Below are 16016 nucleotides of genomic sequence, written 5' to 3'. Positions count from 1 at the left end.
TAGCAAAGGTTACTATTTTCAGCAGTGGATTGATACACATCTGGAATTTAAGGCAGTAAACTATAATGCCTATGTTGTACAGAAGGAACATATCATCAAGTGATATATCAGGCTTTGGCTACACAAGACTAAACTTGTTAGTGGGCTAAAATTAATTGCTTGTTTTGAACTTCCCAAGTGATTGGTTGATAATAAGAAAATAAATCACCATAAACATGAATCACCTTTAGGACTTATAGTTTCTACATTCCAGAGTCTATGATACCCTGTCAATATGCTTGACATTTTCTGTCAAACACTTAAAAGGACACAGGATTAAATTAAAGGGTGTGGGGAAAAACCAGTACTTAAGTGGTGAATTGATCACATACAAAATCGCCTCTTTTAACACCTGAGACTAACATAAACCAGTTTAAGTATCTCTAAGGATCTCTCAGACAGTATGTCTGTATTCCTGCTGCCCTGCAGGAATAGACAGGCTTTATGAGACATGAAAAATCATTGCACATATACTGTATAGTGAATGTGTATATATATTGTGCATAGACTGAGCCACAAGTGGATCTGGGATATGAGGTGCATCTGGATTATCACTAAGATTATTACAGATATAAAGATCGGTATAATAATCTGTTGAACTGAGCAGAATAGTCGATTTCTTTCCATTGTTAGAAATATGTAAATGATTCTCTCAATCTGGTCATGCACTTAACAGACCCAAATGTAGCCAATTGCTGCTGGCCAGGTGCAAGAAAAAGAGCCAAACAACGACAAATCCACGCAGTGCTGTTGAGGGAAATTCTGCTGGAATTTCCAGGGTAACTAGACAGAGCCTGTCGCTGAAACACACAGCAAAGGACTGCAGGATGGATAAGTGGAAACATGTTGATGCTGTATCTAGGGAGGTCATCGAGGCTAACCCCAGGTCTCGGCCAAACATACACACAGACTGAGAAAGATGCAAAACACTGGGGAACTCCCGAAATGTTTAGTGCCTGCATGCATCGCTGGACAAGTCTAGACCAGACAAATGATACATTACACACAAGAAGGGCACCGAGGGGTAGACGAGCATTAGTATAAGGTGAGTAAAAAGAGAGGTTACAATTGTAGTTCGCCTTTTGTATTTGCTGTTCAGCACATACACACTTACTCCTTATCCATGGTAAAGGATTACTGGGGGGGGGGATACTGTGGCTAAAAGGACGCAAGAGCCCAAGAATGTTGTTCGGTTTGCGGACATAAGTGGTGAAACACGCCAAAACATTTATTTTTTTCCTGCAGTGAAGTGTCCTGCTTCTCCTGAGGTTTCCACTTGTCTATCTGAGATTTCTGGACCTCGCATTATTTCCGTCCCCTAATTCAGCGTGGGCGACCTGGAACTCTTGGGTTGTTTATCCAAATCAGTGTCAGTGATCTAAGGTACACAGGATTTGCAGTTCCGGGGCCAAAACATACAAAGCCACCTGTACAATCCTTTCATGGCCTGGGCTGTTTAATTTGGACAATTGCAATATCTATAACTCACGGCACACATGTGGGTGTGTGTGGTAAGTGTGTACAACAAATCATGGATGTGAAAGGAGGTCAGAAAATGTATGATTACAGAATAGTGCATCTCAACCACGCTATGACCATATCACCAAAACAAAAACAAGCAAAATATGCCATCATTAACAATCATAGCCGGACATGCTGAGAGATTTGTGCGCTGAATTTAAATCTTTGTATGTCAAACACATTCAGCTGCTTCATAATTCATGCATATTTTATACAAATATTTGTGCAAAATGATGCATTAAAAATCAAACTCTGGTCTGTAGTCATCATTTACTGAATTAGGGAAGAACAAAAGAACCATGTGATGCAACAGTACATCTTCTGCGTAAGGGATTTAGGTTGTATTCCCTCCCTTCCTGCCCATCTCTTTGTCATTTCCTCTTCTCTGGTCATTGGTCAACACTGGGTCGACCTACTCTCTTGTATTGCTTTCACCAAGCTCGGTGAACACGTGTCTTCTCGAAGTCTTCTCCACTGAGCTGACTCCCCTCCACCCAGGCAAAGGTCAACACAGCCCACATCACTATTAACATGTGGTTCTTGCTCGAATGGAGCGCTTTGTCACTGATAACAGGCTATTAGGAAAGAGGTTCTGTGGGGACTTGATAAAAGATGAAGGAGAGAGTGTCCAAAAATGTGCACTGTTGCATCATTTTTACGATCTACTGCGACTCAGAACCCCGCCTTCAGAAAAGTTGTAAACACTTTCATCTCTGTCTGTGTGTGTGTGTGTGTGTGTGTGTGTGTGTGTGAGAGAGAGAGTGTGTGCGCGGGGTCATTTCTGTCTGTAACTTTCCGAAACTGAAAAGCCAACATTCACACCCAGGTCAAGCAGTGATTGGTCAGCTGTGCAGAGGAGAGGAAGGAGAGTAGAGATTTCTGGCACAGCTTTACCTATTTCAGAAGTACAATAAAAAAATGTAAAAAGAAGTGTAAACATCTTTATACTACAAGTGTTGCTGGAGTTTGACCCTTTTGGAGGTATGAATGACTCTCAGGAGATACAGTATGATTTAAACAATATTACATCTCCCCTCCACCTTTCTCCTCTCTATGATGATCAGATCTGCCTTCGAGTGAAGTTGTTAAGACCAACTATAAATAAATTTGATTTCGGATATAGTTGGACCACACGTCATATGAATCAGTTCTAATTGACCATAAACCAACCCATAGACTTTATTGGTTTTAGGTATGTGCAACTATACATGACGGTAATATATATACAGCAACTGAATGTGTATGCTGTACACAAACACATAGGTTCTTAAAAACACTACCCCAAACTAAGGCGCGACTAGCCCAACACACACCTTTAGTCACCGAGCACATTTAACTGGGTTTGCATTACTTTTCAATTCCCATGGTGAAACCAACATCGCATGTTCCATACTATTTAAAACTTCAACTACAGTCTCATTTTGTCCACCACAGTTGAGTCGTCTTTGATAAGCCGCCTTTTAACTGCCGAATGTTATCAATTAAATCCTTAGGTTATATAGCCATAAGTGTGTCAGAGTGGTTAAGTGATGATTAAAGTTAAATGGCCAATCATGTGACAATTTAGAGCTTATTTCCAGGTTGAAAGGGACAATGCCTTCCTCTTTACCCAAAATAAACCCAGTAGATTGGCAGATGACTTTCCACTGTCTTTGCCCGATTGGACTTACAAAGCTGGTGCAAGGGGTTAACACGAGTGACCAGTTCAAAAACAAGCCTCACAGTATGTGTTCCAAAGCTCTCAGAGGTGGGGAACTGTCCTGGTGGCCAATTAGCCACGGTCTGGATGCCATTTAGCCTACATTTGCACTTGCCAGTGAACCCTTGCGCCTTAGCAACAACGCAACACCGAACCTCAATAAATGTATGGCAGACTTTGCTCATATTCCATGGCTCATGCAACTGTTCTGCTATAAAAGGTTTATTTGTGGGGCATGTGGCCTCTCGTCATCCAGCTGGAGTATTTAAGTCTCTTTCATCCCTCATGCATTGTGGTTTAAAATGTTGAAAGGACTTTTCTTAATAACCGCTGAGGTTTGAGGATTTCTTCATTATTGCTGTTGTCACATTTCAGGTTTGAATTACTACACCTTCAAAAGGGCGACATGGAGGTATTTTGGTGGAAGTTTTATTTCATAGAAGAAGATTTGCTATATGGACGCTGTACCATGCAGCTGTTTTTGTCCTGTCATTTCTTTAATTTCATTTTTTTAAAGCAGAATTAAGTTTCTCTGTCTAAACAGAAACTTGGATAACAAACCTACTCAAGGCCTGGTGACAGTAGGGAAAAACACAAGGCTAAACAGGGATTCTAATGATACCCTTGGCTGGCTGTAAACAAGAGCAATGTGTTGCTGAGACATCAAGAATTCAACCAAGCACTGACAGGGGGACCTAAAATTAGCCTAATGTTTACCCCCCTTTGGAACAGAACCTCATAATTTTGTTACCAAGTAAATAGGTCAGATTTTACTGTAACTATGTGTTTTACAAATTACCAGGAAATATTACGCCGGTAACTGGTTCATTTGTTTTAAGGGAATTCTTTTGGAATTCATACTGATGGTAACACTTTACCAGGGGAATTGGGGATACATTTAAAGAACTACTGGGAACCCAGGGTTCTAAAGAGTTAGAGGGGGAAGTACTTACTGAAAACGTACAGGAAAAAGGGAGTGAGTAGGAGAGGAGGATCTTGGGCAGAGACACAGACACAGGAAGATTATGAAAGCATGAACAGAAAAACACAGCGAGAATATAAGTGAGAAAATAAACAAGCGGTGGGCTGCCAAGCACTGGCTCAGCAGAGGTACTTCCCCTTATGTGCACAGCTGGATTTATGAGACGGTGAGCAATACTCCCCTCTCCTCTTCCAGACTCTGACACAAGCAGGGGAATTTAGCTGCTCCATGCTAGGCAGCTTCAAAAATAGCACTGGATAGCTGCATGGCAGTTGCCTACAAGGAAGTGCTCATAGGAGTGTAGATCTCCACTAATACCTAATAATCTCTCCACTCAACACTGTGCTGAGTCTATGACAGCCCAAAGACCTTTATGTCATAATCAACATTGTACACGGTAACAGATTTGTTACATATGGTTAGCAAAAGGTGGTCTGATGACAGTGTTACAGACCACACAGTCACCAATATCAGTATGTTCCTTCCGTTTCTTTAGCATAAATGCAAATAGCAAATGATATGGTTTTACAGCTATGTGGATAAAAGATAGCAGCAAGAAAAACTTTGATTTTGGACATAAAACAGCATTGGCCTGGATAAAATTTGGGGTTTTGCAGAATGAACCAATATTGATATTCTTGCAATGGCAATATGGGGTCACAGGGTCACAAAAATAAAAAAAGGTTTCTGCCTGTATGGAACATGAATGCTAACATCAAATGATATATCAATAGCAAAAGTTTTCATTCAAATTTAGAGCAAATTTTTAGAAAATCAGCAAAACAAAATGTGAATTTTTGAGCGTTGCCATCCACTACTGTTGTGTAGTGGTAAATAGTGAAGTGTAGTATAGTGTAATGTAATATAGAGTAGTGTAGTGTGATGTTGTGTAATGTAGAGTAATGTAGTGTGATATACTGTAATGAAAAGTAATGTAGTGTAGTGCAATACAGTGTAATGTAGTGTAATATAGTGCAGTGTTGAGTAGTGTTGTGTAATGTAGTGCAGTGCAGAGTAGTGTAGTCTAATAGTGCAATGTAGAGTAGTGTAGTATAATATAGTGTAATGTAGAGTAATGTAATGTAATATAGTACAATGAGGAGTAGTGTAGTATAGATTAATATAGTATAATATAGAGAAGTGTAGTGTAATTAGTGTAATATAATATAATGTAGTGTAAAGTAGTGTAATGTAGTGTAATGTAGAGTAGTTTTGTGTAATATAGTGTAATGTAGAGTAATATAGTGTAATGTAGAGTAGTGTTATGTAATATAGTGTAATGTAGTTTTGTGTAATATAGTGTAGTTTAATATAGTGTAATGTAGAGTAGTGTTATGTAATATAGTGTAATGTAGAGTAGTTTTGTGTAATATAGTGTAATGTAGAGTAGTGTAATATAGTATAATGTAGAGTTGAATATAGTGTAATGTAGAGTAGTGTTATGTAATATAGTGTAATGTAGAGTAGTTTTGTGTAATAAAGTGTAGAGTAGTTTTGTGTAATATAGTGTAGAGTAGTTTTGTGTAATATAGTGTAATGTAGAGTAGTGTAATATAGTATAATGTAGAGTTGAATATAGTGTAATGTAGAGTAGTGTTATGTAATATATTGTAATGTAGAGTAGTTTTGTGTAATAAAGTGTAGAGTAGTTTTGTGTAATATAGTGTAGAGTAGTTTTGTGTAATATAGTGTAATGTAGAGTAGTGTAATATAGTATAATGTAGAGTTGAATATAGTGTAATGTAGAGTAGTGTTATGTAATATAGTGTAATGTAGAGTAGTTTTGTGTAATAAAGTGTAGAATAGTTTTGTGTAATATAGTGTAGAGTAGTTTTGTGTAATATAGTGTAATGTAGAGTAGTGTAGTGTAATATAGTGTAATGTAGAGTAGTGTAGTGTAATATAGTGTAATGTAGAGTAGTTTTGTGTAATATAGTGTAATGTAGAGTAGTGTTATGTAATATAGTGTAATGTAGTTTTGTGTAATAGTTTAGTTTAATATAGTGTAATGTAGAGTAGTGTTATGTAATATAGTGTAATGTAGAGTAGTTTTGTGTAATATAGTGTAATGTAGAGTAGTGTAATATAGTATAATGTAGAGTTGAATATAGTGTAATGTAGAGTAGTGTTATGTAATATAGTGTAATGTAGAGTAGTTTTGTGTAATAAAGTGTAGAGTAGTTTTGTGTAATATAGTGTAGAGTAGTTTTGTGTAATATAGTGTAATGTAGAGTAGTGTAATATAGTATAATGTAGAGTTGAATATAGTGTAATGTAGAGTAGTGTTATGTAATATAGTGTAATGTAGAGTAGTTTTGTGTAATAAAGTGTAGAATAGTTTTGTGTAATATAGTGTAGAGTAGTTTTGTGTAATATAGTGTAATGTAGAGTAGTTTTGTGTAATATAGTGTAATAATGTAGAGTAGTTTTGTGTAATATAGTGTAATGTAGAGTAGTGTTATGTAATATAGTGTAATGTAGAGTAGTTTTGTGTAATATAGTGTAATGTAGAGTAGTTTTGTGTAATATAGTGTAGAGTAGTTTTGTGTAATATAGTGTAATGTAGAGTAGTGTAATATAGTATAATGTAGAGTTGAATATAGTGTAATGTAGAGTAGTGTTATGTAATATAGTGTAATGTAGAGTAGTTTTGTGTAATAAAGTGTAGAATAGTTTTGTGTAATATAGTGTAGAGTAGTTTTGTGTAATATAGTGTAATGTAGAGTAGTTTTGTGTAATATAGTGTAATGTAGAGTAGTGTAGTGTAATATAGTGTAATGTAGAGTAGTTTTGTGTAATATAGTGTAATGTAGAGTAGTGTTATGTAATATAGTGTAATGTAGAGTAGTTTTGTGTAATATAGTGTAATAATGTAGAGTAGTTTTGTGTAATATAGTGTAATGTAGAGTAGTGTTATGTAATATAGTGTAATGTAGAGTAGTTTTGTGTAATATAGTGTAATGTAGAGTAGTTTTGTGTAATATAGTGTAATGTAGAGTAGTATAGTCTAGCGCATGTGAATCTAAGGAGTTGGTTCATGGAGATAAACAGCTGGTGCCGCTAACTCTTTTCAGTGCAGAAGAAGAGGGTGCGGGGGAGATGACGTCATAAAGAAAGCGCCAGTCTAACCTCAAACGATGGTAAACCAAGTGGAAAATATGAGGAAAATATCACATTGTTTATTTCATAATTTGAGGAACATTACAGACTTCTTTTCTTCTGAAGTTTTAATCTGATGCCATTTTTCCTCTGTTCAGAAGAGTAGGAGCATGAGTGACATTTGACCCACATGATTTACATTGGTTGTGATTTATATGAGTCTTTTCCATTGCACTTTGCCATAGTCATAAACCATCTTTTCCACCTCAACTAAACCTAAAACCTTTTTTTGCAATATTTTGACCTTTTTTCTCTCTCCAAATTTCTGGTATATCCACTTAGTTTTGTTGTGGTTTGGCATTTTTGCCTTTATTGGATAGTGGCCAGTGAAGAGGAGAAACAGGAAACAAGATAAGACAGAAATGATGATATACAACAAAGGTCTCTGACTGGAATCAAACCAGTTGCGATTATGTGGAATGTGCAGTAAACATTTCAGGTTACTCCCACTATTTATATGCATAATTTTAAAATGCACATGAATACCGGTGGATGGGAAATGTAATTTATGTGATCATTAGCTTTTGCAATATGGTCAACACAAACAGACAAACATAAAGGTGAACACAAGAGTAAACACATAGGCTATGCAGTTTGGCAGCAGTGTCTTTCTGCCTTTGAAGCTCACATCCAACCGGTTTTTATCATTCCCGGCAGAGACAGATTTCCTTTTGTGAGAGACGGAAATGTATTTTCTTTTCTTTTGTTGGTACATTGTGCTTGCCTTAATATGGAGTGTAAAGTCTTGACAGGAACAGGACTGACAAGGTAGGGCAAAACAAATAAGTGAGAGGGTTTTCTGCCAAGGCCAATGTTTTACAAAGTCTGTTATTCCCTCCTGCTGTGTTGAAAGTTTGCTCTTCAGCCTAAAACTATTTTAAACAGCCCGGGCCTGTGGTGGAAAAATCTGGTAAAACTCAATGTCAAATGAAATTATACAAAAGAATATTCATCACATTTCCTGATAGCATGCCCTGCTTCAACCTTTCCATCTCTAAGAATCTCAAGATGTTCAAAACATTCCAGGACTAGAGCATTTAAAAAAAAAAACCTGACATGCTGAAATATGCATTTACATACGCATTAACCAGAAAATTATGGTCATGTTGCATGTGTAGCTGCTTGTATTAATACATAAGTAAACATTAAAACTACACCCCCTTTTTGAGTAAGTACACACTGCTGATGCAATCTATCACTGAAAACCAGTTTTCATACCGGACGCAAGTTATTTACAAAGTCTGCATACTTTATCTCGTGAATTCTGGTTAAAAGCACAGAAACTTTAGAAGCAAGTTCTTTAGAAACATGCTTTAAGAAAAGGACGTTCATTTTCAAATGTGATATTTGCACGAACAAATGAATTTGTCCTCCAGGTGAATTCACAGGAGGCCTGGCATTACTACGAACCTGTTTCTTACAGATAAATTCGACCTACATGTTCTGCTACAACCCATTTATCCTGTTTAGGCTAACTTGCAAGTGATTCACGGCTCTACAGAGATGACCAGATCTGCAGATAAACAGTAAGTCAAAACAGAGCTTATGGCATGATAAACTGCAACTGCCAATTATTGCAACATCTCCAGCTATCTAACACCACACACACACCCACAGTGGCTGCAGAGTGTTAGTTAGCTTTTATGAAAAAAGGAAGAAAAAAAAAAAAGGGTGTATGTGGCAGAGCTTCAAACTCCCTCTGGCTACTGTGAGCAGTGAAGTTGTGATCAGCAGTTTGAGGCATCTGTCTGACATTTAAGACCACATAGGAGAACCACGCAAACACGGCGGATGGAAAGGAAAAGATCTTTCTTTTAAGTGGGAAAAGACAAAAAAAGAACAAAAACAAATCATGGGTGCAGAGAAATCAAATAAATCATTTATTTACTATAAAATAATCTCATTTACTTCCGTCGCCGTTTTTTAAAAACTTTCTTCTGGAAAAAATCAAGAGATAATGATTCTCACATGATGCCTGGATACTCACCGGTAATTCCGAAGGTTCGGGGAGAAACTCAGCGTCTTCTCCAAAAATAAAATCTGGAGGCAATTCCGGATACCGTGCATTAAATATGATATCCCCTGGAAGAAAAGAGGAAAGCTGATTAGTGTCTTGATTGATGACCTACCGCACCGATTCAGACTACCACGCAGGCCTCACGCAACAGCTGACTTGCTTCTGCTGCAAAATAACCAAAGAGTATCAGAGGATTGACCCAAGTTTCACCTCGCATGCTTGCACTGTTTCTGCGAGAAAAAAACTCTTAATCTTAATAAGGCATTGTGAAGTTCATTTGAAATATGCCAAATGGGGTGTTTTACACATTCTACTATCAAGATGTGGAGAATAGTTTTTGAACATTGTTGAAATGTGGGTAACTGCAGCATGAACAAACAAAAAATGATCTTATCCCCTACGTCCTGACGGCTGAATCTGACATGAAAAGGCTTGTTGAGGCGGTCGGTTTGTCTGCACGATAAGAATTTGAGCTCTGGGGTCTTTTTTTTTTTTTTTTTTTTTAAGCACCTAAAATGATGAGCAAACCTGACATTTACCAGTGAAGCCACTCAAATCCTGCCAAACAGGTCTGTCTCATGAGGATAATTGCATAGATCTTCTAATAAGCTACCCGTGGATAGATGTCTGCTTTTTATAGGATTTTTAAAAAGGAGGGAAACAAATAGGTGCTTAACACAGGCATTTAAAATAATGCAGAATTAATTACTAATGCATTCTGATGAGATATGGAATAATACTACAGATTGGCCCTGGTTGAGGCAAGGACAAGATATCCCAACATGATCACATAACGCACTGCTTAGGCTGGTTCACAATGTTCTGATATTATGTTACACAATTCTATTTGTGTGCTGCAAGAGACTGTTCTGTTCTGCTTTTTTTCTTTTTTTCTTTTTTTTGGTCTTTCCAGCGACAGCGAAAAAAGAGAGACAAACGTACACATATGGAAGTATTTTTCCAGAGGAGAAGAGTCAAACGAGGAGACGAGAGAGGATGTGCTCACGAACGCTGCTGGAAGTCAGTCAAAGACGTTACTGGCGTGACTCCAGACGGGAAAAAGGAGGTCTCAGAAACGGCAACCTTTACAGGTTGTAACATACGCTTTTATATATTGCTTTGTTTAATACATCCTTGAGACAGCCTCCACACATGCAGTGTAGTCTGGTAACACACATACACACATACACACACACACACACACACATACACACGCGGGTCTGCATAACGTGCCTTCACCAAGTCTCCAATCAAAGGGAATAATGACACACATGGCTCTGGATAACGTGCCCTCACAAAGTCCTTCCTTCTATTTCAGCCAGACTTCTTATTGAGGTCATAAGGGCGTAATATGTACAACAACAAAGGCCACAAATTGTTGTTTAGGAGCACAAGAAGAAGTGCAGAAGTGGAAAGGTAGGGAGGGGGTGGGGTGGAGTGTGGGGTGGAGTGTGGGGTGGAGCGGGTCGGGCATGCATTAGCGGCGCTTAGCTGTGCCGCACTTTTGCACGCTATCAATACGCAGGTCCATAGACCTGCAGACACCGACCTGCAGCCCTGCATCCTTGATAAAAACAAACAGTCTTCCTCAGGCCAGAGCACAGGAAAGCACAAGCGACGAGTTCAACAGCTGCACAGATGTCACGTGCCACGCCAGAATGCCAGCGCGGTCTGTTTTTGTTTTGTTTTTTGGATGTTTTTTGTTTTTTTTCCTCTCAGGTTGCAGTCTTCATGTCTCCGTGAATTAAAGACTTCTTCCCGAACTGTGACAGAGTAAAGACGGGGTAGGCTACATGACCGCATCACAATATCAAAAACACCTATTTCACAAAGGAGTACATTATGTTTTATTCCAGGTAAATCTAATTACCTCTTGTTGTTGTTACATAACATCACTTAACGTCTACTGGAAGGAAACTATGCTCCAAAATTACTCAAGAGCTCAAGTGTTGGAAGCAGCAGCAGGTTTGAAATCTCATCCTGTTTTCACACAGATGGTGACAAACACTTCTATGTGTTTCCAAAGTAACTCCATAACTGTGTTGTATATTCTTAAAGCTTACATGTACACATTCCTCGAGTCTCGCCACAACATCCTCACACAGGTCACATCCATTACTGCCAAGACAGATTTTTAGCAAATTTTGCTCAATAAGCAAAACCTACTTCCCCTAACTAACTGTGGGTTTTTTTCCCCCCAAGCAAGCCCACATTTACTCCATACATAACACACACACAACGGAAACTCAGACGCACACTTGATGATTTTGGCATGTCCAAATAAGTGGTGGAAAATAACCAATAACATGTAGTCAAGTACTGTACAAATTTGAAGTATTTGTACTTAACTTAGGTATTTCCATTTGATGCTATTTTATACTTCCATTGCACTACATTTCAGAGGGAAATGACAATATAAAAAGCTTTTAAAATACAACACATTGTAAAAGTATTTTTTTGTCTTTTGACTTCTTACAAGAAGCAGTGTGTAGTCAGGGTCACAATTCAGCTCCTCCACACACACATTATCTACACTACTTCTTGGTGCTTCCGTCTCTACATTTTTACCACCTGTGTCATTGCTGTGTGACTCCTGGTGAGAAACATATCTCTCACACACTCCAATCTACAAATGAAACTTGCTCAGAGATGGAAAGTAACTAAGTACATTTACTCAAGTACAATTTTGTTAAGGTACTTGTACCTTACTTGAATATTACCAAGTAAGATACAAGTACAAAGTTTCCATCCTCTTTGTCTTTTGACATCTTACAAAAAGCAGTGTGTAGCCGAGTGAAGCCAGTGGTTTCCAAACTTTTTTGGCTTTTGTGTATTCATGGTCACATTTCAGATGTCTATGAGTTGTTAACAGCTCCACCAAATAGTGTTTTTCCCTCTAAACTTCTCACATGGTTTCATTTCAATAAAAGTTCAAATGATCCAATATTTCAGCAAAAATCAAAGATTAGAGAAAAAGTCCAAAAACTGAAAACACATTTGTGTATCAGAACTTAGTTTTTTCTTCTTTCCTCTCCCATTAATCATCTCACCACCCCTCACATTTATCTGCTGACCCTTTGTAGGGGCCCAACCCCTAGGTTGGGAACCACTGGACTAAACTAGCTAACTGTATATAAAGTAGTGTAAACTAGCTCCACCTCCAGCAGCTACAGCAGTAACATGCTGCTCTAACACTGATGCTTCACTATTAATAATCTAATGATGTCATATATAATAATATATCAGTCAGAGGGACCAAACCACTACTTTTACTGTAATACTGCATACTACATCACTCATAATACTGCAGTACTTTTACTGTAATACTGCATACTACATCACTCATAATACTGCAGTACTTTTACTGTAATACTGCATACTACATCACTCATAATACTAATGTACTTTTACAATGCATACTACATCACTCATAATACTGCAGTACTTTTACTGTAATACTGCATACTACATCACTCATAATACTGCAGTACTTTTACAATGCATACTACATCACTCATAATACTGCAGTACTTTTACTGTAATACTGCATACTACATCACTCATAATACAGCAGTACTTTTACTGTAATACTGCATACTACATCACTCATAATACAGCAGTACTTTTAATGTAATACTGCATACTACATCACTCATAATACAGCAGTACTTTTACTGTAATACTGCATACTACATCACTCATAATACTAATGTACTTTTACTGTAATACTGCATACTACATCACTCATAATACTGATGTACTTTTACTGTAATACTGCATACTACATCACTCATAATACTGCAGTACTTTTACTGTAATACGGCATACTACATCACTCATAATACTTATGTACTTTTACTGTAATACTGCATACTACATCACTCATAATACTGCAGTACTTTTACTGTAATGCTGCATACTACATCACTCATAATACTAATGTACTTTTACTGTAATACTGCATACTACATCACTCATAATACTAATGTACTTTTACTGTAATACTGCATACTACATCAAGCTCATAATACTAATGTACTTTTACTGTAATACTGCATACTACATCACTTATAATACTAATGTACTTTTACTGTAATACTGCATACTACATCACTCATAATACTAATGTACTTTTACTGTAATACTGCATACTACATCAAGCTCATAATACTTATTACAAATTATTGTAATACTTTTATTTTTTACATTGCTGTACAGGTACTTGATTTTTTTTTAGACCTGCACATGAACATTCTACTGTTACATTAGGTTTTACTCATCAGCAGAATCACTTCAGCATATTCAGTTCAGCGTTCCTCTATTAAGTTACCAGGTTTTGTAGACCCCCACACACACAGTCACTCCTAACAAATTATCACTTTCTGCACTGATAACACGATGGGTAACAAAACTGGTGCCCACACAAAATTGATGAAAGATGGTGGCTGATGTGTGAGCATGGGTCTCATGACTCACATTACTTCCAGTAACACAAGGTTAAAATAATTCTAAACCATGATAGGAATCACTCCACAACATGTAGTGATATTGCCCATCGGGCACATTAAGAAGCATGCCTATGGGGGAAAATCTTCTGATGTGGGTTCTCTCTCAGAAGTGAGGGACCCTTCCAGTAAAGTTCAGTTGCACAAACAAAGTTTACTGGTATCATTTCACTTCATTGAGCATCATCGTCATCATCATCATCAAAAAAATAGTCATCATGTTTTTGTGTTTTAGGAATTCCTGTGGGTGTTCTTGGCCGATTGCTTGCTTAGTGAAATACATTCCTATGGTGGCGTTTGGATAATGATGCATTTTGTTCAAGTGATGATTCTCAATGTTGACATGGTTTTTATCCACTGTCTTCAGAGTTCTCCTTACCTCAAAAAAAGACTTTTGAAGCTTCTTAGAAATTTAGACTGACTCATTTCTCCATGAGAAAAGACAATATCTTAGATCATTTTGTAGCATTAATATGGCTACAGGATGTGGCTGTTGTTGCAGCCCATTTCAATATTTAGTGCTTGTATGATTTGAAGTGAAAGTACCTCTAATCTTCAAAGCAGCCCGCTGTGAGACAGAAGTGGACCCTTGTGCCCCCAAACACTGATCAAGGTTGGCTTTAAATGTTTTATCTGGAATCAAATTAATTCAGCTCTGACACACTCTACTCTTTTTTGTTAAAGTGCCGTCCTGTTGCTCTGGACAATGAGTCAATTAACCTGAGCTCGGTGGGCGAACTGCATTATCGAAACGCTGTCATGGCTCTTACATTTTTAAGAGTGCAAAGAAACAAACAAATGGATGGAAGAAGATGGGATTAAAATGTGCTTTAAACTGTGATTGGATACTTACATTTAAGGGTTTCTCCAGCGTAGGGGATGTGAAGTTTAAAGCGATCGCAGCAGGGACCGGGGGTCAGAGATGTACATCTGAACAAGGAAGTGAATGAACACAATATAAGAGTCAGCAAGCACATTTGGTCTGACAGTCTGAGAGCAGGTAAGAGTAAACAGGAACAAACAGGCACTTTGGGTGTAAACTTGGACATCAGACTTCCGGATTTCAGCTTGCATTAACATGAGTTCATCTTATCCATACAAACTGGTTAGTGTTTGTACAACACTAAGAAACAGCCTGACAATAGGACCACCCATTGCACGCAGCTGGTCAACTAATGAAATGTCAATTGGCTGCTGTGTGTCTTTTAATTCTCCATTCACACCATATGGTAAGTACTTAAGGCATTAACTCAAACGTGTTAATTTGTCTAGATTTTTCCAAATAGGTAAAATGTCATGATGTTGTTGCTGGTGTTTTAAAAGGGATTTAGGTTACTTAGGCCCATTTTTTCTCTCATTCAACCTGCATGCCCCTGATGGGGTATGAATTCAATCATAAAAAACAATATATGTACTAGGCATAGGTATTTTGGATTTATAATACAGTTTTATGTTAAAAGAAGAATTGTTCATTTGTTTGTTTAAAATGAATTAGACCAAGCTAATCGTTTCTTATAATTTACTTAAATGGGACTTATTTGTTTTTCCTTCATTTTCAGTTATATAAACATATATTGTTACAATGTTAGATGTTCATATTAATCGTGGCCAAAGTGTCAAATAATGACGTAAATGTATGTAGAAGTAATCCCTGTGAGCAAAAAGCACAAGCTCAGACTGCACTGAACACTCGGTTTCCAACAGTTTTTTCTATTTTCAGCCCGAGATGACATCAGCTCGTGACTGATTTCTATATAGGAGAATAAAAGATGAGGAACTGTGTTAGAATATATGTAGTTCTTTAATTAAACAGTCAAAACTTTATGTATAACATTGCAAATGACTGGTGAGAAAAATCCTATCACTCATTGAGATGATATTACATGCACTGCTATTGATGGGCCCTAATAATACATTCACAAGTTTAAAGGTCCCCTCCAGTCCTGTTTTAAGATGTATTTTGTATACAAAAAAGGTAAATCCTTAAAGTTAAGTTTTAATCCTTAAAATGACATCTACTCCTTCTACTTCATTACAAATTCAAGAAAATACAGAAAATGATATCTTTAATTTTGAACTGCTGGATAGAAGTAT

At 37.3% G+C, this 16016-nt stretch overlaps 1 protein-coding gene across 1 annotated transcript in view; it reads right to left on the bottom strand.

Annotated features, from left to right (window-relative positions):
• babam2 (BRISC and BRCA1 A complex member 2) overlaps positions 1-16016 on the bottom strand; it is an 80153-nt gene that overhangs the window by 62511 nt on the left and 1626 nt on the right. Inside the window, exons 3-4 of the mRNA XM_062439927.1 lie at positions 14776-14852; positions 9388-9482 (exon numbers count right to left, since the gene is read on the bottom strand). Coding sequence (XP_062295911.1) covers positions 9388-9482; positions 14776-14852 — 172 coding nt within the window. The remainder of the gene's footprint in view (positions 1-9387; positions 9483-14775; positions 14853-16016) is intronic.

The sequence above is a fragment of the Scomber scombrus genome, chromosome 19 (assembly GCF_963691925.1).
Source record: "Scomber scombrus chromosome 19, fScoSco1.1, whole genome shotgun sequence".
NCBI lineage: Eukaryota > Metazoa > Chordata > Actinopteri > Scombriformes > Scombridae > Scomber > Scomber scombrus.
This window is presented reverse-complemented; position numbering and strand designations above follow the sequence as displayed.